Source organism: Chiloscyllium plagiosum, unplaced genomic scaffold, assembly GCF_037043375.1.
Source record: "Chiloscyllium plagiosum isolate Xiang-an unplaced genomic scaffold, Cpla_swu_hap1 HiC_scaffold_10, whole genome shotgun sequence".
Classification (NCBI taxonomy): Eukaryota; Metazoa; Chordata; class Chondrichthyes; order Orectolobiformes; family Hemiscylliidae; genus Chiloscyllium; species Chiloscyllium plagiosum.
This window is the reverse complement of record NW_028270148.1, coordinates 97,026,367-97,048,942: the sequence shown is the minus strand read 5'-3', so window position 1 is coordinate 97,048,942 and position 22,576 is coordinate 97,026,367. Positions and strand designations below refer to the sequence as shown.

Below are 22,576 nucleotides of genomic sequence, written 5' to 3'. Positions count from 1 at the left end.
CTATGAACCTGCACTTCAAGGTCTGTTTGTTTAGCAAAACTCTCCAGGACCTTACCATTCAGGGTATAAGTCCTGCCTTGAATTGCCTTTCCAAAATACAGCACCTCACATTTATCTAAATTAAACTCCATCTGCCATGATCAAGATCCTCTTGTACTTTGAGGTAACCTTCATCGCTGTCCACTATACCTCCCATTTTGGTGTCATCGGCAACCTTACTAACTATACCTCCTACATATTCAAATCATTTGATGAGATGACAGAACAAATCTGAAATTGTAAAATAGTTCAAAATTCAAAACCTGCTTGAATGCACAATTTGGCTGGGTAGGGGTGTGTGTGTGTTCGTAGTTTACTGGAGGGACAGCTGTTTGCCTGTTCCTTAACCCTACAGGCTGAGGCCAACCACAATGCCTATCTCACTTGTCCAGACTCAACACATCGTAGGATGTTTGCTGCCTTGTGTACCTTGGTTCCACACCATCTGAGCAACCATGAAACTGCCCTGAAACACAGAACAGGAACTGTGGAATTGCAACACTGACAGGATCATACTGAACATGTGCTGCAGGTCCACAGGCATTTGGTATTTGGTGAGCCAAGCCACTGTCATGGCTACAGGGTTACATTAGATAAACAAGAGCAGGAGTATGTCATTTCCTTCCGGAACCTGATTTCTATTGTCATTAAGTTAGATTATGTCTGATCAGTCACCTAATTACACACATCCATCAGAAATAGGGGCAGCAAATGCTGGAATTACTCAGCAGATCTGTTTGGGGTTGGGGATCAAGGCATTTGGAACTCTAGAGGAAATGAGATCAGGGCAGTAACTTGCTTACAGTCATTTTGAGAAGTTTCCGTCCTTGATTTAGCATTAGCACCCTTGCCATGCTGACCTCTTTCCCAAGGTGCAGATCTTATACATTCAGACAGTACACTGTGGCCTAATAATAATAATATATTGAATGATAAGAGACCAATATTTCACACCTTCTTTATTTAATTACAGCTCATGGATCAAAATATATCATCGCAAATTAAGTTGTTAATAACAGATTCACTGACATCTAATAGTCCTTGCCTCCAGTCTTGCTGCAACCAAATTCTAACATATTGAATCAAAAATTGGTACTTATGACAGAATTTTGATACTTCATAAGTTACAACAACAATAACTTGCATTTATATAGCACCTCTAAAGTTTTAAATCATCCAGTCACCTCCCAGGAGTATTATCAAACAAAATTTGACACCAAGCCACATGATATATTAGAACAGATTCTCAAAAGCTTGGTTGAAGAGGTAGGTTTGAAGGAGCATCTTAAATGAGGAGGGAAAAAACACTAAAGCTGAGGTTGAGAAAGCTGCACGGAGCAGATAAACGGAAATGGATGTGGAAGAGACCAGAAACAGTGGGCTGTAGTACTGGAGGATGTTACCAAGATAGAGATCCACAACGCAACGTGAGGGATTTGAAAATAAAAATGAGAATTTTATAATTGAGGTATTGTCAGACTGGAAGCCAATATCACTCGACAAGCACAGGGTTATTCTTAAAATGCAAACAAAAAATTCAAATTTAAACATAAAATATTTACTTTTCTTTTACTATGCCAAGGAGGTTTTCTAACAAAGTTGGGTTGAAATTTTTATACAATAGAAAATTTCTTACCAGAGTAAATGGAACCTCATTTATTGCCATCTGCTGTCAAATTACATTATTTCGCTAGAGAATTTTTACATTTGCAGTTTACAAGTTCATAAAAGTTGAACAGCCAAAAACACACACAATCTTTTTTTTTTAAATCTTGACACAGATAGTTAACAGTACACAACTACGATCAATTTATCAATACTTAAATATGTAATTAACATAAAAGTCAAATCTAAACTGAATTCGGGTAAAAACCCAAAATTAGAAGCAACATTTCCTTGTGATATTTTAAAAGGTGTTTTTCGTCCAGGGTCTGCGATTTGTGGCTGTTTTGGTTCAGTTGTTAAAACAGTTCAACTCCAGTCTTGGAGACACAAAAGTCTTTTTTTCCTAAAAGTCAATATGACACTGACGCAGAATGTGGAATGCAGGACCGAGCAGGCTGGCGATCGTAGATTTTCATTTGCACAGATGGCTTTGCAATTGGCTGTGGCTTGCAGGAGGTGAACCCAGTCCTGAGAATTGTGATGCACTGGAATTAGTTGTCCTAGATTTCCTAATGCTTCATTGCGGCGTGTGGAAGGCCCCAGATGGAGAGTGCAGGGACGCAGTGTTTATTTACTTGGAGCACTTCTAGAATTTCTTATGTGGAACACAAATAATAACAGGATACGCAATTAGGTCAGAATTAAACCAGTTTCTCAATTCACACAGACTGGTCACCGCATCCTTTGGTTTAATTAAATTTTAAATACTTGGCAATTTTTACTTCAAGGGAACAGATAAAATCTAAGCGGAAGCCGGTACAAATTACTGCTCCTTATGCTGTAGGTAATCAACTTGGAAAAAGTCAAGGCTCGACTTAATGTTTTTTTTTCCCCAGGATCAAGCATCTTAAATGTTCTGATGCTGGCTGTTAACTTGGCCTCTTAAGTCAAAAGCTCCTTCAGTGGTTTGTGTTACCAATTTTTGGGATGCGAATGTTATTGGCGTTAATTGCCCATCCCGGATGGCCGTCGGTATTCGCTGGTACATCACCTTCTTGAGTCGCTGCAGTCCATGTGGTGGCGCTGCATCCACAGTGCTGATATGTAGTGAGTACCACAATGTCGACCCAATAAGCGATGAAGGTGATGTACATCTAAGTCGAATGTGTTGACTTGCAGGTGGTGGTGTTCCCATGGGTCCGCTGTCCTTGTCCTCCCAGGTGGTGGAGGTCAGAGGCTAGTTAGCATCACAACTGGTGAACGGCGCAAGGCAGAATCTGAACGTCACTGAGGGATTAATCAGGAGAATATTGTTGCATAGCTGGAAGAAGTCACTAAGTACTTAAGGGCCAACTTTGCAAGGCTCAGCTCTCATAGCAAATGCCTACCAGCTACCACTGTGACTTTGGGAGAGCCTGGTAAGCCATACAACATTAAAAAGGCTTCAGCCAGGCAAGGGAGCTGGAGGTGGTCAGCAATGAGTATGGATAGACAGGTTAAGGGTGAGCCTTTTGAAAATGGATGATTCTGAGAGATTTAAAAATGGCCAATATGGAGGGAAGAATCTTTTCAGGAGAGAGAACTGCAATCATATCAGTAGAGATAGTCAGCAGTGTGGTGGGCATATGATCAAGGGTTCATGGACAAGGTGAGCTCAGAGAGGGCATGAGGGGACACAGAGGAGACAAAGGTGCAAGTTCAGATTGTGTGTAGGGGACCCTTTGCCTTGATGGGGTTAATAGGAGTGAAACAGCAGAGGAAGCTGAATGCATGGTCTTAATTTTAGTGACAAAGGTGAACACCTTACATTTATTGAGGCTACAACAACATGTAAGAGAAGATTAAATACGTGGTTAAGGGAAAGAGGTGGAGAGGTATATTTAGATTTAGGACTATAGCTTATATGGAAAAATAACATCAAAGGTTGTGGTAGAAGGCTGTTTTCAAATTATGGTTTCTGGTCACAATTGCAGAATAAGTTCAGTGGTGTTACAATTCTAACTGAGTGCAGTCATGGGAGCATGAAGTGGGTCAGTTTATCACAGAGCACCTTTGGGAACAATTGTCTATCATAACTTTGGCCCAAGATTTATGAAGGGTCCAATAGAAAAAGGACTTTTATGACCTCTGATCATCATGGAATACTTTACAGATGATGAAGTATTCCTGAAGTATTGACTATGCTAGTGTCAGAGACACAACAACCAATTTGTGTCTAGAAAGCTCCTACGAATATCAATTGTTGTTGATGACTGTTCTTCATGATGTTGATTGAGAGATAAGCATTGGCTGTGTCACTAAGGAGAACACCCCTGCTTTTCTGAATACTGCAGGGATTGTTAGATTAGCTTGAAAGGACACATAGGAAGGATTTTAGTCTAATATTTCATCTGAAAGATTCCCTCATATCGAATGGAATTTCAGCCTAGATCATGCGCTTAATTCTCTCAGTCAATCTTCTGTCCTTGAGGTGCATCTGTAAATGGTGAAAATGTGATGTTGTAGGTGTTGAATCTAGTGATGTACCACATGGGGATCATGATCACTACCTTGCAAAATACTGTGGATTCTGGAAATCTGAAATACTGGAAGATGCTGGAAGTAATCAGCAGGTCAAGCAGCATCTGTGGAGAGACAAAGAGTGTGACCTGCTGAATGTTTCCAGCATTTTCTGTTTCTGTTTCAGATGATCTCAGAAGTGTTTAACACAAGATTGTGGATAGGGAGATAAGAGTGTTTTTTTAAAATAACCTGCCACTTCATGTTTGAGAAATTGGGTGCTGCAGAGGCAGAATATTTCTATAATTTACACTTCAAGCTTTACGTTGCAGAATATTTGAAAACACAAAGTACTTCTGGGCAAAATTCATGTTGCAGTTTCAAACTTAGAAAGTATATCTACAAATGTATGTTTGTTTTGCACTAAGTACAAGTTTCAGATTGTCAGACTGATTAAGATTGACAGAAAATAGAAACAATGAAACAGAAATGAGAACAAAAACTGCATCTTTCTTTGTCAAATGCGTTGGAATTTAACGATACGTTGGTTGTTTGTGTACCTGAGATGGAAATTACATAAGAAGCACTGACCACTGCTATCACTATTGCACACCATAGATCATGTTGCTTTTTAACCATTTGTGCAAGATTGCCAAAGGAATCTTCCAAAAAAAACAGAGCCGAAAATTCAAAGCTATTCCCTGGTTTTACCTCAAGTTCATCCCGAAAGTAGATCAATGCTGAGTTATTTATTTCAGAAAATAAAGGTGACAAGCCTGAATCATGGCCCATATTCTGAATCTTATGGATTGTTCATTATCACAAAATATCTCAAGAAGAAGTTTATTTATAATCATTGCTCTCCAGAGAGTAAAACTGCAGATTCTGCAGCTTTTCCAATGCATCTGGCAACCACAGCTTTGTTTCATCAATAGATCCTACTGTTCCAACACTGAGTATGAAAGAAAGCATCTCAACAAGAGCCAACTTCCTGTGGCATTTCAAACAAGTTTCTGAAGAGGAGTCATTTTTGGACTCGAAACTTCAACTTGTTTCTCTCTCCACCGATGTTACCAGACCAGCTGCATGTCTCCAGCAATTCCTGTCTATACTACTGTGGCATTCCTCAGGTTTGGAAGAAGCACTCAAGAAATGGTTGTAATGGGTGGAGAGTTTATCGCCCCTACTTCTGGAGGAAGCAAGAATAACAGGTCCTCTTGTGACAGGGTGCCATTTGTATTTAAAAGCAGGTAAAGCACCATTTTCTGTTAGGTAGCAGATATAAATGTTACACGGTGACCCACCCTAAATGGGTTGCTTGTCACAGGTGAGGCAAACTGTGAGGAATAAAGAACTCCAGGATTTGAACACATTGCAGATTATTGTTGATGAGTTGATCTTGTTGACCCAGTTTTGATTTGCAAATAAGAAGCTACAGCCTTTGCTACCCAATAAACATACGCACATAACTAACACAGCAGTTCACCTGACAGTTGGTATTAACAGTTGGAAGTTGGCACAAAGTGAAATATCAGACTGCCCAACAATTATAATACAATAACTATTTGAAATGAAAGAAGTATGCAATAAAATAGCATATTTTAACATGCCTACCTCTACAATAATGTTTCTGAAACTATTGTTCTGAGTTGCTACATAATCTAGATGTTTCCCGGACTTAGCAAGGGAACTCTAATCACATGATTACAGGCATCTTGACTGTACAGACAACTGGGATAATAAACTGTTTTCCTTTTTAATTTTCAAATGTTTGAAAACTTAGTCATTGCATGTGCCCCCAACCACACCTCCCCCTTCCCCCCTTGAATATTTCATGTTGAAATCCCCAGCAAACTACAACTTCTCATTATATGACTTAAATCTTCAGAGAGTTGAGGAAGTTTGTTTGTAGTCTCTCAGAATGACAGAAGCATAGGTTACATTGGGTGGGGTACACAGCACTGATTCAGAGATGGGGGAGCTGGGAACGGAGCTGCCTGATGCCACTGAATCTCGGAAGGGGGATGGAGGTGTGAGTGCTGGAGAGTCCTCCAACATGAGTTTGTTGGGGACGACCAGTTCCTCCTGGTGCTCAGTGTTGTCATAAATGAAGTCGTCAATGAGGTTGAACCTTTCACTCTCCTCGTCCTCCTCCTCCTCCTCCTCCTCCTCCTCCTCAACAGGTGAGATGGGTTGAGGATTGAAGGTAGTCATCTGAAGTGGGAGCACTTGTTCGTCAAGCTGGTACAATGGCGTCACCCCATTCCCAGGCACTGGCACGGGCACAGTAAGCACTGAATTAAGATCAGTCATATTAGTTGTAAATGTATTGACCACTCCGTGCAACTGATCCATTATGGACTGTTGTGAAGAAACATCTTTTTGCAACTGATCAGAAATGAAGAACTGGGGATCTTCCATTTCTTTAAGCTGTGTGATAGACATTGCTCGTCTCTGCAACATCATTTCTGGACTATTGGGAATGTCGAGTCTCAATGGTTCACTTTCATCTTCTTCCACAACATTGTAAAGGGCTTTTGTGCTTGCATCTGAGAAGCTGAGGTTTTTGATCTGGTTCTGGTATGGTTTAGTCAGGGGTTTGATTACAGCTGTCTGATTAGATGCAACATCTTTGCTCTTCACATGGACGGACAGTCTATGCCACATGTGCTGTCCCTTCGCTGGCCGTCCAGTTCCTGGTTCAGACCATGACACAGACTTCCCATTGGAACTGGGGAAAGATGTAAATTCCCAGTTAAAACCTTTTGCACCAAAACTGCAGCTGAATATTTTCACAGTCGATTTTACAATTCTCCTCTCTATACTTGCATTTTAAAATGGGATTGCCACTCCGATTGGGGAAAAAAAACACATTGAAGAACAGCAAAATAAATTGGTTTCACATGCAAAGTTCATGGTGATTTCATGTTGCAAATTACATTGTGCAATTTATATAATTGCAATTCATTGCATTAGTTATATATCATGCCCAGTATTCACAGGGACAATAATAGCCCTTATAAAGCAATAGTCTATGTGTTTAAAAAAACCAATGAAATTTGATCTGGGGCAAATTGGTAATGTGGGCTTAGGCCTATTGGGGCTGGACTGAGTTGTTGAGAATTCACTTGAGAGATCAGAAAAAACAATTAATTCAATACAAGTTAAGCTATTACTTAAGATATTTGGAATAATCACATTAAAAACAACTATTGCGCAGTGAGATCAGGGAAATTATCCATTGAGAACAAAGCAATGTTTATTGATTGATTTTGCCATACACTCTTTGGCTTTGCAATAAAATGAACATTCCTCTTAAATCCTTTATGTTTAGCTTGAGAATTTGCTGTGTCATCCCATTTTTATTCCAAACAAGCAACAATTCCCCCCCCCACCCCCACCCCAACAAACCAACCAACTACCTCTCCATCTATCCAATCTCTCACTAAACCAGCCAGACATTAATCTATCCAGCAGACTGTATCTTCATGTAGCTAGCCATTCAAGTACCTTGCTGGCAATCTACCTCTCCAAACATTTGGCACACCTATCAGCCTTTATCCAGTGATGCACATATCAATTGATCCATCTACTCATCAAGCCAGTGGGCCAGACATCCTACCACCAATCATCTTCTCTTCAATATCTCTATCTATTCATCAATACATTCTGCACTATATCCAGCCAATGAGCCATTCCACCAATCAGCTAGCAGCCTATCAAATTACCCAGCCACTCAATCAAAACAGGTTAACACCTATATTCCATCCATACTTTTGTACCTCCATTTATCCTTCTCGCTGCCTGGGAAAGGCAGCCAACATGATCAAAGACCCCTGCCAGCCCAGTTATAATCTCTCCCAACCTCTTCTGTCAGGCAGAAGGTACAAAAGCTTAAATACATGAACCAAAAGATTCAAGAACAGCGTCTTCCTTGCTTTGATCAGACTTCTGAATGGACTTGTCAAATTATAAATTTAAGTGTTGATCTCGTTCTTTGTGCACATTCTCTGCAGCTGTAACATTGCATTCTTTGCTCTGTTCTATTACCCTAAAGCACTTTGTATGGTGTGATCTGCCTGTACTGCATGCAAAACCAAACCTTTTGCTGTGCCAAGCTACATATGAGAATAATAAATGAAATAAGAATAACAGGAGTATGTACATCTAGATAACTCTTTATTCAGTCAGCCAGTGATTTATTATTGGATTTTTCATCCTTTTAATTCTTACATTCATCTAACCTATAATCTAGGTATCCGTTAGTCTAACCTATTATCCAAGTAACCAATCAAATAGAAATTAACCAAACATCCAACTATTCAGTTGACCAGTACCCACCCAGATGTCTAACTAGGTGTCCAACCAGAACATCAAATAGACAGGCTACTTCTAATCAATAATCCAGATGGGCATAATTCAACAAGGCATTCTTTTATTCAATTATCCAAACAATAAATTTCCAAGCAAATCATCCAGCCAGCCAGTCATTCATCCAGCTACTTATCCTTCCTTCTAACCGTCTAACCAGCAACATGGACAACTACCCTTTCTTCTACAGATTTGTTAATGTAACCACCCATTGATCAATTGATACAGCCATACATCCATCATTTATCCAGCTCAATATTCTTCCAATCAACCTCATCCTTTCAGATAAAAGCCAGTTTTCATCAGCCAGAATGCTGAAAGGTCACCTCAACTTGAAAAACCAACTCCATTTCTTTCCACAGAAGATGCTTGGCCTGCTGAACATTTCAAGCATTTTTGTTTTTGTTAGATTGAAGAGTTTTAAGTTTGAATTTTATTGGACCTGTAGATCATTGAGGATGGGAGTGATTGAGCATTGAGACTTGGCAGGAATATATTAAGAATAGCTGAGTTTTGGATGACTTGAAGTGAGTGAAAGGAAGTTGATGAAAAGTGGCCAAGGAGAGAACTTGAATAGTTGATTCTTGAGGTGACAAATGCATGTTTGAACACAGGTGGGCTGAAGTAAAGGGAGGTTTTTATTATATAACGAGTTAGACCCAAGTGGACTTTTTGATGGAGAGGATTAGGATTTTAATGTAGTGTTTAGTTGTGTCTTATTCAGTTTGTGACAGTGACCAGGGAGCAGGATAGAGAGTGTGGCGGGTGCCAAGGATGTTATAATCGTCACTCAATCAAAATTTAATGTCTGTTTCTGTCTTAATGTCAATCAAATAAAATAAGGCAATGGAATTTTAAATGGAGGTCTGTTGCGGATGCCAGTTTTCTTTAATGTCCTTTTTTAAAAATTGGAATTCATTTCCTCAAACTGGCATGGTCAGATTCAAACTTGCACTCCCTGATATAGTAACATAACCATTATGTTTCCAAACCCTGAACTAGTGAAGCCCTATATCAAATTGGTTGAGCTTGTCAAGAGATTGCAGTGTCATATTCGATAGCACTGAACAAGTGCTGTCGTTTTGATGGGGGAGATGTGGTCATATGAACTGAGCATTGTATTAGTGGATTGCTGTATCACAGACCTTCAGGATATTGAAATTTAAAGTGGATAGTTCAGTCAGTTATCCCAGCGGCAGAACTGGCTGATCCAAATGGCATTTGTTGTTAGATTAGTTATTAGTTTTAAGTCCAAGATGGGTAAATTTTTGTTAAGCAAGAGTATTAATGAATATGAGCCAAAGGATGGTTACTTCTGAAGAGGATCACTGGACCTTTCTTCATTTAATTCATTCATAGGAAGAGAGCATCACTGGTTAGCATTCATTTCCCATCTCTAATTGCCCAGAGGGCTCTTGAGAGTTAACCACATTGCAGTGGGCCTGGAGTCACATGTAGGCCAGACCAGGTAAGGATGGAAGTTCCCTTCTCTAAAGAGAATTAGGGAACCAGATAGATTGTTCCCAACAATGGATTCATGGTCATCATTAGACTCTTAATTCCAGATTTTTAAAAATTGAGTTCAAATTCTATCATCTGCCATGGCAGGATTCAAACCCGGATCCCTGGACTTTATCTGGGTCTCTGGATTAATAGTCCAGTGATAATAATACTCAGCTATCACCACTGCACCTGGAGTGTTGTGGGCAAATTGTTGGAGGGAATCCTCAGGGACTGGATTTACATGTATTTGGAATGGCAAGGACTGATTAGGATAGTCAGCATGGCTTTCTGCATGGGAGATCATTTCTAAAGACAAATGCTGCTAAACCTGCTGATTTTCTCCAGCAATTTCTGTTTTTGTGGCAGGTATATGGCAGTTAAAGGGACAGCTGGAAAACGGGAAGCCTTCAAAAATGAGAAAACGAGAATCCAGAGACAGTATATTCTTGTTCGGGTGAAAGGAAAGGCTGGTAGGTGTAGGGAATGCTGGATGATGAGAGAAATTGAGGGTTTGATTAAGAGAAAGAAGGTATAGACAGCAGAGACCAAGTATAAAGACAGTAGGAGTATACTCAACAGGGAAATTAGGAGGGCAAAAAGGGGACAACAGATAGTTTTAGCAAATAGGGTTAAGGAGAATGCAAAGGGATTTTATAAATACATTAAGGACAAAAGGGTAACTATGGAGAGATTAGGGCCCCTCAAAGATCAGCAAGGCAGCCTATGTGTGGAGCCGCAGGAGATGGGGGAGATACTAAACGAGTATTTTGCATCAGTGTTTACTGTGGAGAAGGACATGAAGATATAGAATGTTGAGAAATAGATAGTGACATCTTGAAAAATTTCATTTTACAGAGGAGGAAGTGCTGGATGTCTTGAAAAGCATAAAAGTGGATAAATCCCCAGGACCTGATCAGGTGTACCTGAGAACTCTGTGGGAAGCTAGGGAAGTGATTGCTGGGCCCCTGGCTGAGATATTTATATCATTGATAGTCACAGGTGAGGTGCCAGAAGACTGGAGGTTGGCTGATGTGGTGCCGCTGTTTACGAAAGGTGGTAAGGACAAGCCACGGAACTATAGACCAGTGAGCCTGACATAGGTGGTGGGCAAGTTGTTGGAGGGAATCCTGAGGGACAGGATCTACATGTATTTGGAAAGGCAAGGACTGATTAGGGATAGTCAACATGGCTTTGTGTGTGGGAAATCATGTCTCACGAACGTGATTGAGCTTTTTGAAGAAGTAACAAAGAGAATTGATGAGGGCAGAGCACTAGATGTGATCTATATGGACTTCAGTAAGGCGTTCGACAAGGTTCCCCATGGGAGACTGATTAGCAAGGTTAGATCTCATGGAATACAGGGAGAATTAGTCATTTGGATACAGAACTGGCTTGAAGGTAGAAGGTAGAGGGTTGTGGTGGAGGTTCATTTTTCAGACTGAAGGTCTGTGACGAGTGGAGTGCCACAAGGATCAGTGCTGGGTCCACTACTTTTCATCATTTATATAACTGATTTGGATGAACATAGGAGATATAGTTTGCAGATGACACCAAAATTGGAGGTGTAGTGGACATCGAAGAAGGTTACCTCAGAGTACAATGGGATCTTGATCAGATGGGCCAGTGGGCTGAGGAGTGGCAGATGGAGTTTAATTCAGATAAATGCGAGGTGCTGCATTTTAAAAAATCAAATCTTAGCAGGACTTATACACTTAATGGTAATGTCCTCGGGAGAGTTGCTGAACAAATTGACCTTGGAGTGCAGGTTCATAGTTCCTTGAAAGTAGAGTTGCAGGTAGATAGGGCAGTGAAGAAGGCGTTTGGTATGTTTCCTTTATTGGTCAGAGTATTGAGTACAGGAGTTGGGAGGTAATGTTGCGGCTGTACAGGATGTTGGCTCGGTCACTGTTGGAATATTGCGTGCAATTCTGGTCTCCTTCCTATTGGATGAATGTTGCTAAACTTGAAAGGGTTCAGAAAATATTTACAAGGATGTTGCCAGGGTTGGAGGATTTGAGCCAAAGGGAGAGGCTGAATAGACTAGGGTAGTTTTCCCTGGAGCGTATTATTTAAAAGGCATCTGGATGGGTGTATGATTAGGAAGGGTTTAGAGGAATATGGGCCAAGTGCGGGTAAATGGGACTAGATTAATTTAGGATATCTGATCGGCATGGACAAGTTGGACCGAAAGGGGTGTTTCTGTGCTGTACCTCTCTCTGCCTCTATGAGTCTGTATGGAGTTAGGCCATAAACTGCAATCTCATTGAATGGTAGAACAAGCTTGAGGGGCTGATTGGCCTACTCCTGTTCTTATGTTGCTATTACTCACTACTCATTTTGTGTACTGTCTTGACACTGCTACTTGAGCTACTTGAGGCTGATTCAGTAGCAGTTCCTTAATAGGCTGAGGTCTTTCCGGAAGTCATCATTGGTGCTCTACTACTTACTGCAGAAGTAAGACACTTAGCAAGATGTACCAGCCATTAGCATCCATTGAACAGTGAACCTTCGACTGTCACAAAGGATGAGGGGGAAGGGGTCAACAATTTGCATCTCATGGAGGTGCTAATGTACAGTCTAAGTCTGAGGAACAGCAGGATGAAGGGGCTATACAGTATAACCTGCTTTGTGTTTGTGTGTGTTGTTTATTGCATTCATATGGTATTTGGGCGTTATGCAGAATACAGAAACACCTTCACTTTGTCTTTGGTATGGTCGTCTCAATTCTGATCACCAGCACCAAATCGAGCAAGTCAATGCCTCCATCCTTACACAATGCTTCTGCTTGATGCTCGCCTTATTTTAAAAGGGAGGGTGGTTTCCTGGGAAACCAAGTCTACCATCATCAAGCCTTGGCACAATCTTTCTTGGATACCTTTGAGACAATCAAGTGAATGCAAAAAGATCCCATGCTTCTATTTTAAAGCAGGGTACGAAATCATTCCTTAATCTGCTGGCCCATACTTATCTCTGAATAGTGAGAAAAAGATATCTATGATAATTGCTACAATACTGTTGTGGAATCCTATTGTACACATACTCTCATCTGTTTCTTCCTACATAAATGTAGTGACTACGTTTCAAAAGCATTTCAGTGGATGGAAGGCATTTCAAGATGTCCTGAGGTCGTGACAGGCACTGTATAAATGCAAATTGCAAGAGCCTATTCTGCCATCAGGGAATGCCATTGGGTAATGAAGATGAATTCCCAACGCTGTGAGAGATTGGGGGTTGTATACCCACATAGCTCTTCTCACAAGGTCTCAACAAACATAAGCCTTATAGCTTTCATTCTCGAAGGAGACTGATACATGGAACAAGAAGAGCTGCAGCATTCTGCAGCCACATAGCAGCCAGAAAAATGGTAAGTGAGAACGCGGGATCTGGCTGCACAGAATAGCCTGGAAGATTACGGTACCAGACACTGATATGGAGAGTACCTGTATTACCATATAAAAAATATCTGCAGAATATACTGTCCAAATACACTCAGGAATTCCTTTTGAATGACAAAATTGAGAGTCCAAGTCCTGTGCCAGAGATATGAGTACACAATCTAAGCTGGCACTCATAGTGAGGGAGTGCAGCTGTTTTAGCTCGTAGGAGGCTTATCTTACACAAAGCTGGACATGAGCTGTGCATACTTGCAATTAGATTTAGACCAGGATTCTCAGAAGTAGGCTACAAATGAAACCCATTAGAGCTCATACTGATATACAAGACTGCCATTTGGCATATCTTCAGCATTTTCAATTTTTCATTGGATGATGGAGAACATTTTGCAAGGTCTATCTCAGGTCAACATTTACCTGGATGATGTCCTGACAGCAGGGAAAATTAATAAGGAACACTTAGAGAACTTGGATATTGTCCGAAGATATTTTTCTGAGGCACGCGTACACCTTAGAAGGGAAAATGTGTGTTCCAGGCCCCTCAAGTGACCTACTTGGGATCCAGGGCCAACCAGACTGGGCTGATCAAAGGTGCCCTGGCTCCCTCATCTGTGAATGAGCTGAGGTAATATCTAGGCCTGGTAAATGATTACAGAAAGTTCATTTACAACCTTGCACCATTGCATCAACTGCTAAAAAAGGCTCAGCCTTGGAAATCATCTTACTGACGGGCCCTAGCTTTCGATGAAGTACAGAAGTAACTATTAGATTAGATTACTTACAGTGTGGAAACAGGCCCTTCATCCCAACAAGTCCACACTGACCCGCCGAAGCGCAACCCACCCATTCCCCTTTACCTAACACTACGGGCAATTTAGCATGGCCAATTCACCTGACCTGCACATCTTTGGACTGTGGGAGGAAACCAGAGCACCCGGAGGAAATCCACGCAGACACGGGGAGAATGTGCACATTCCACACAGTCAGTCGCCTGAGTCGGGAATTGAACCCAGGTCACTAGCGCTGTGAGGCAGCAGTGCTAACCACTGTGCCACCGTGCCGCCCACTTTGCCACCGTGCCGCCCACTATCATCCTCTAATGTGCTGGCACAGCATGATCCCAAGAAAGATCTGGTATTGACACGTGAGGAGCCTCCCCATATGGCATTGGAATGGTATGAGCTCATAGGAAGCCCACTGGAGAGGAATACTTATGCATCCAAAACCTTGGCTAATGCAGATTGTATACGCCCAAGTAGAAAAAGAAGGACTGACAGTCACATTTGGAGTCAAAAAGTTCCATCAATACCTTTACGGGTGAAAATGTTTGATAATCTCAGAGCACAAACCTATATTTAGTTTCTCAAAGAGGACAAAGCAGTGCTGCCCATAGCTTCAGGCTGCATTCAGCATTCTAATACTAAGTGCTTCTAATTAAAAATTAGAACACTGTCCAGGAGGCCAGGTAGCGGGTCAGTTATAATATTGAATTTTCTGGACACGCTATAATATCACACAGCTGACAATATGAGATTTTGGATGCAGCAAGGTCCAGTCCTTTTAAAACTGAAACAATTAGTATTAATCAGGGAAACCAAAAGGCTGTCGCAGCTAGAATTAAAACCTTTATGGATCTGGGGAGACCAGCTCGTGGTAGAGGATGGCATATCGTTATAGGGAATGAGTGTGATTGTCCTGAGCAAAGGCTGCTGTTAAGTATTGGCTGGACTCCATCATGAAGATATTGATGAGGGAGTTATGCCTGGTGGCCAGGCTTGGATGCGAACAGAGCTGTGTTGGGGGAGCAGTGCCCACAGTGTCAACAAGGGCAAAAGTTACCAATAGCAATTCCCCCACATCATGGGAATAGCTGGGTAGACCTTGGACTCAGTTACACGTCAATTATGCAGGTCTTTTCATGCGTTCAATGTTCTTAATCATTATAGACACAGTAGTTGGATATGCATAGGGTCTATTTGTAAAACACTGGAGCAACAATAGAAAAATTGTGCACATCTTTTGCGACACGTTGAGTCCCAAAGGTATTGGTTACAGATAATAGCAGGGAATTTGGGTATTTTTTTAACGTTGAATGGGATTCGAGATATTCAGACAGTTCCATGCCATCTATCATCCAATGGCCTGGAAGAAAGAGCATCCATAGTTTGAAGATAGGACTGAAGAAACAGCCTACTGCCTCATTAGGTACCAGTTATCATGATTCTTTTTTATTATAGGACCACCCCTCATGCAACTACAGTGATAGCACAGGCAGAGTTGCTAATGGGGAGACGACTCTGCAACAAGCCAGGTCTGATCCTCCTGGTCTGTGGGGGTGAGGGGGGAGGGATGAACAATAGTGCTGAAACAGCATCAGGAACTCCAGTACCAAATCCAATACTCTGCCAAGCGAGAGAGACAGCTTGATACAGGGGACAAGATTTGATGCACAAATGATGGAAATGGTCCCAACTGGATCAGAGGCATGGTCGATGCAAGATCAGTATCAGTGACTTATAAAGTTTGAGTAGGGTACAACTGCCCTGAATAAGCATGGGGACCATTTGAAAACTGCAAGTTCACAGACTGCGTGGGAGCAAAATGTGTCCTGTTCCTGAAGCCTTCAGAAATACTTCAGCAAGCCGAAGATTCACCCTCTCCATCAAACATTGTCGAGTCCTCTGAATCAGAGACAGACATTACGGAAGTAGTCGCCTTGATGCTTCTGCCTCTGGAAGAAGGGAGTGAAGATGCTCCAAGTCCAAGAGGCGAACTCTCATTTGTCACATGTCTCATGTGTTGGATTCTGAGTTGTACGTCCCTGACCCAGTGTTAAAGTGCCTCGGGAGGCTCTTATTCAATCAGACCACCTCGTGTCTGTGGACTCGGGGGGGGGGGGAGGATTGTACTGAATATAACAAGGTCAGCCAGCTGGAACTCATAGAATATGAGTTCCCTGATGGGGGCTGTTAATCTGGTCCAATCAGGGAGCCTTGGCTGACAAAAGAAAGGATTGCTGTCAGGGATATTGAGGTCCTCAATGCCTGACTCAGCGGGAGGCAGTGCTATTGTCAAGTGCTAACCTTTTGTAAACAAAAGTGATTGGTGATGGGATGCTGGCCTCTGAAGAGTTATTTCAACCCTCTGCCTGCCCTCTTGGGTAAACATAGAAAATGCCTTGCCACTACTTAGGAAATTATTTAATATCTTTGTGTTCTGGCCAATATTTAACATCAATAAAGGAAATTATCAGGTCTTTGTCTCATTTTCATGAGATCTTGCTTTGTGCAAATTGGCAGCTATGCTTCCCATGTGACAACATTGGCACTTCATAGGTGGTGAAATTCTTTATGTCACTCCTATGTCCTGAAAGGCACTAGATAAATGCAGTTCTTCATGTATTTGACCAAATATCAGCTTTTCCTAGGCTCTGGCTCCATTATAGCCAATGACGAAACAACCTCAGATAATCATTAAGTGTGCTACTTAGTCTCATGGTTTTGCCAATGGCGTGCTGATATTACTTTTGATGGCTCCCAGCCTCCTGTGGAGTAGAGACCACAAAGGACCTATAGGTGACTCTGTCATTGTCTGGTGCTGCGGTTTGGTATTGCCTATTGATTGTTGGCCGATTCATTTCCTGGGAGGTCCTGCTTACTTCAGACATGTCACTGTCCTGACAGTGATGAACTTATGGCAGATGTGAGGCCTTTGAATTCCAGCTGCCAGACTGTCCCCCTCTGATCTCCCAGCACGCTGAAATTGGCCAAGAAAACAGACAGTCTGGATCAAGACAGCTCATCATATTAATAGGGGCATTTCTGAGATGCCCACGTTATGTTTACCAGTTTCTGGGGGGCTTTGCTCTCCATATTTTTATTCATTAATGGGATGTGGATGTCACTGGCAAGACCACATTTATTGCCCGTCCCTAATTGCTCTTGAACTGACAGTCTTACTAGACCATTTCAGAGGGAAGTTTAGAATTATCCACATGGCTGAAGGTCTGGAGTCACATCTAGGCCAGATCAAGTAAAGGCAGCAGATTTCCTTGCCTAAAGGACATTAGTGAATCAGATGGGTTTTTATGACAATCAACAATGGTTTGATGGTCACCATTATTAAGGCTAGTTTTCGTAGTCATAGAGATCTACAGCCCTTTGGCCCATCATGCCCACACTGTTATTCTAATCTAATGGCACTTGGTCCGTGGCCTTGAATGCCTTGGCACATCTAAATACTTCTTAAATGGTAACAGGGTTTCTGCCTTTACCACTCTTACAGGCATTGAGTCCCAGATTCCCACTAATCTCTGGGTGAAAAAGTGTTTTCTGACATTCCTTGAAACCTTCTTTCCCGTACCTTAAATCTATGTCCCTGGTCATTGTTCCCTCCATCAAAGGGGAAAGTTTCTTCCTATTTATCCTTTCTAATAATTATAAATTTTAAAACTCCTCTGCTGTAAGGAAAACAACCTTAGTCTATCCAATCTCTCTTCACAACTGAAACTCTGCAGGCAACATTCTGGTAAATCTCCTCTGCACCCTCTCTGGTACAATCACATCCCTCCCATAATGTGGTTTGCATACAATAATCCAGCTGTGGCCTAACGGATTTCTTATACTGTTCCAGTATAACCTTCCCGCTCTTAAATTCTCTGGCTAGACCATTTCAGAGGGCATTTGAGATTCCACCGCATTGCTGTGGGTTTGGAGTTAAATGTAGGCCAGACCAGATGAGGATGGCAGATTTATTTCCCTGAAGGACATTAGGGAGCCAGGTGGGCCTTTCTAACAATTGACAATGGTTTTATGGTCATCAGTAGATTCTTACTTTCCCTAGACCTTTTTAAAAATTGAATTCAAACTGCACTGTCTGCCATGGTAGGGTCTTAACCCAGGTTCCCAGAGCATTAACTGAGTTTCTGGATTAGGAGGTCTGATAATAATACCACTAAAGCCAGCACCTTTCCCATGTTTGATTAGATTAGATTCCCTACAGTGTGGAAACAGGCCTTTGGCCCAACCGGTCTACACCGACCCTTCAAAGAGTAACTCACCCTGACCCATTTCCCTCTGACTAATGCACCTAACACTATGGGCAATTTATCATAGCCAATTCACCTGACCTGCGCATCTTTGGACTGTGGGAGGAAACCGGAGCACCCAGAGGAAACCCACGCAAACACGGGGAGAATGTGCAAACTCCACACAGACAGTTGCCCGAGGCTGGAAGGTATGAACCCCTTGGTGCTGAATCAATGATAGGAACCTCTGGCCAGTAGCAACCTGGACCTCTGCAGCCACTTTATTTTGCTCATTTGTGCTCTATTAACTCTTAATTTCTCTACAACCTTTGACCTGCGTGTAGCTATGCTTGGAAGACTGAAGGTAGTGATGTCAGTGCCAGTTGAGTGGCATAGCATTGCAGCCTTCTCCATTCCTAAGAAAGCAGTCAAAAATAAAATGTAAAAATGCTGCCTCAAACAACCTCCTTCTGAAACAGTTAGGTGTCAGCCATTGGATCAATGGTAACACTCTTGCTTCAAATAGTCATGGGTTCAAATCTTGCACCTGAGGCTTGAGTATATAATCCAAGTTGACACTCCAATGCAGTACTGCAGGGATGCTCCACTGCTGGAGATGCCCTCTTTTCCAGTCAGACATCAAACTAAATGTCTTTGCCCTCTCAGGTGGATGTGAAAGGTGTGATGAAATTATTTTAGAGTAGCCAAGGGGGAAATTTTCCCTGCCATCCTGGTCAATCATCTCTAAAACAGATGATTGGTCTGTCTACCCCATGACTGATTGTGATAGATATCTGCGTACAAATTGGTTGTCGTGATTGTTACATTATAACAGTGTAGTGACCACTATAAAACATTTCTCTAGCTTTAAAGCTAGATGTCCTAAGGTAATGAAAAATATTATATATAAAAATAATTTTGTTCTTCAAGAGCTGTTGCACATAAAACTTTCCATATTCATTTGGGAATTCTAAGTAGTTCATGCATCCGAGGGTGTTCCCATTTGTGCTGTGCATCCCTTGGGCTGCTTCTATTGTTGTAGGTTGAAATCTGGGTCACCTTCTGCTACTATAATTGAAACATTTTCTTATTTCTCTTTGTGAAACAGCTTGAAAGGATGAAGAAAACATCAAAATGACTTACTCGTTTGTCGAAATTTTACTGGTGCTCATAGGTATAGAATTGTCTTCCCTTAGCAGATCTCTTAAGGACTAATATTTTTGTTTTTTTTGAAGAAAAAAATCACTCTCAGGATGTGGGCTTCACTGGTAAGGACACTATTTGTTGCTTGACATAATTCGCTTTTTCAGCGGCTTCAGAAAAGTAGCCAACCATGCGTCAGAGTCACGTATATGCAAAGCTAGGTGAAGATAACAGGGTTCCTCCCCTAAAGCATATCAGCAAGTGGCTGGCTTTATAACAGTTTTACCAACACTTCTACTAGTGCTAACTTTTGATTAAGACTTTTTTCAACCTGAATTCACATTTGGGGAGTCCAGAACATGGGCACCTTAAAAATTGAACGAGATCATTCTGATGTGATGTCAGGAATCACTTCTTTACATGAAAGGATAGTGCCATTCTTCCTTTCGAAAATGCAGCAAGACCTGGGAAATAGCAATTTTTGCTGTGTAAAAGTATTCAGGGCCATGAAATAAGGTGGGTAAATGGAGTGGCGATACAGATCAGCCATGATTGCCTTGAATAGTGCAGTTGGCTCAAGGGCTGAATGATTTACTGCTGCTCGTAAATAAATTCTCAAAGTGTTGCAATGAGACTTGCCCTCATTTTCTGGATTGTCAGTCCACACTGTACTTCCTAATTCTGTAGCCCTGTATGACATAGGATGGGTAGGAAGGAAACTCTCATTAATTGTACAAGATGCTCCCTTGGCTTTTAAAACAAGCTGTTCTGATGGGGCCATCTTCTCATTGATGGGAAAGGAGGGTTTACATGAACATGGTCTTCCAGCATCTGTACAGAATTCTGAAAGTGTGTGTGTGAGACTAAATTTGCCAAAAGTCCATTTCATGCTGCTGCTGGTAACTGACTTCAACATTTCCCATTTCTAAACCACTCTTTAGCGTCATTCAGATAAGAACAGGCCAATACATCTTACCACAGTTTTAAATTGTCTTGTTTGAAATTTTAGTTCTTTTTGGAAAATGTGGATTGATACTTTCATATAAAAAACTAATATCAACACGGCAAGAACAGTCATCCCCTCCCATTGAAAAACACCAGAAGTCTGGCAGAACTGGATCAGTTGTCATTCTGCTACCTTTCCCAAGGCCATTAATGAAAGCAGTATGACTTTCATCAGATAAAGGAGGCAATTCAGCTCTTCAAGCCCAATCTGATGTTCAATTAGATCATGACTGATAGTTTTCTTAACTCCATTTATCCACACTGATACAATATCAATTGATACACTTTCCATCAAAAATATGGCAACTTCACATTTCAACCTTGCTGGTTTGAGGCAGAACAGCTTTTCTGGGGGATGTTAGGGTGCATGGATTGGTGGGAGGGGTGGGGGGGGGGGGGGGGGGGGGGGTGGCAGGTGCGAAGAGACATCCAGCATTTCATTCATCTTCTGGTGTTTTTTTTTAAAAAGTGTTTCCTGAATTTATTATTGCATAGCCTAGTTCCAATTTTAATTTTGTTTGCCCTTTGTTCTATATTGTTCCATCTGAGAAAATAATTTTTCATTTATCTGATTGAATACGTACAATATTTTAAACAGCTGGAGTATATCAACCTTTTCCATTTAAATGCAAGGAAATACAAGACAAGTTAAAAACGTACAATGGGTACAATACAAAACTCAGAAATTCTCACTCCCCTGCATTTCACATGTAGGCTGCAAACTTCAAGCAACCTGTCTTCATAATTGAACCCTCTGAGTTAGGGATCAGGAACCTGCTGCTCCTCTGGCACCATTACTTGGTTCTGCTGACTACGCACTGTGATTCATTCAGCTCTGGGGGTGCCAACCCTCCAGGGTTGTTCTGAAGTCTCCAGGAGTTAAAGACTAGTCTCCAGGGTATGACTGGGAGCAATCCAGGAGAAAAATCCTACAGAGGCATTAAAATGTTTTATGTGCCTTATTCGCTTTTGTTGAATTGGTTTAGAAACATAGAAAATAGGGACAGGGGCAGGACATTTTACCCTTTGAGTCTGCTCAGCTATTCAGTACACTCATGGCTGATCAGCCAACTCAATACCCTGTTCCTGTTTTCTCTCTATGCCCTTTGATCCCTTTAGACATAAGGACTATATCTAACTCCTTCTTGAAAACACTGAAGGTTTGGACCTCAGCCACTTTCTGTGACAGAGAACTCCACAGGCTCACCATTCTCTGGATGAAGACATTTCTCCTCATCTGAGTCCTAAAGGGTCCACTCCATATCCTTAAATTGTGACCCCGGTTCTGAGCTCCCAAGTTTCTGACATGTGTCTGGTCTACTCCTGTTAGAATTTTATGGGTTTTTACATGACTCCCTTAATTCTTCTAAACCCCAGTGAACATAATCTCTCTTCGTAGATCAGTCCTGCATCCCAGACATTAGTCTGGTAAATATTTGTTAAACTCCCTCTGTAGCTGAAACATCCTCAGAAAAGGAGACTAAAACTGTTTACATTACCACAGGTGTGATCTTACCAAGGCCGTACAATTGCAGCAAGACTTCCCAACTCCTGTACTCGAATCCTCTCAACTTCCTGTTTTTGCTACTAAAGTGGACAACCTCACATTTATCCATATTGTACTTCACCTGACATGCATTTGCCGACTCTACTCAACTTGTCTAAACCACACTGACGCATCTCTGCATCCTCCTCACAGCTCGCTGTCCCACCCACCTTTATATTGTTTGTAAACATGGAGATATTATCTTAATTCTGTCACCTAAATAATTAATATATATTGTGAGTGACTGCTGTCCAGGCTACTGGGGACTGCCTGGCACTCAGAAAAAAAACGGTTTATTCCTATTCTTTGTTGCCTGTCTGCCACCCAGTTTTCTATAAATGGCAGTACACCATCCCCAAATCCATGCTCTTTAATTTTACAAACTAATCTCTTATTAAATGTCTTCTGCAAGTCCAAGTAAACCACATCCACTGCTCTCCCCTTATC

The 22,576-nt window shown here is 41.6% G+C and overlaps 1 protein-coding gene across 1 annotated transcript in view; it reads right to left on the bottom strand.

The window, feature by feature from the left end:
* Positions 1 to 989: 989 nt before the first annotated feature.
* The window catches only part of LOC122553027 (metabotropic glutamate receptor 1-like), a 299,057-nt gene continuing 277,470 nt past the window's right edge, over positions 990 to 22,576 (bottom strand). The window contains exon 9 of the mRNA XM_087991568.1: positions 990 to 6,874. Coding sequence (XP_087847694.1) covers positions 6,028 to 6,874 — 847 coding nt within the window. The 3' untranslated portion in view covers positions 990 to 6,027. The remainder of the gene's footprint in view (positions 6,875 to 22,576) is intronic.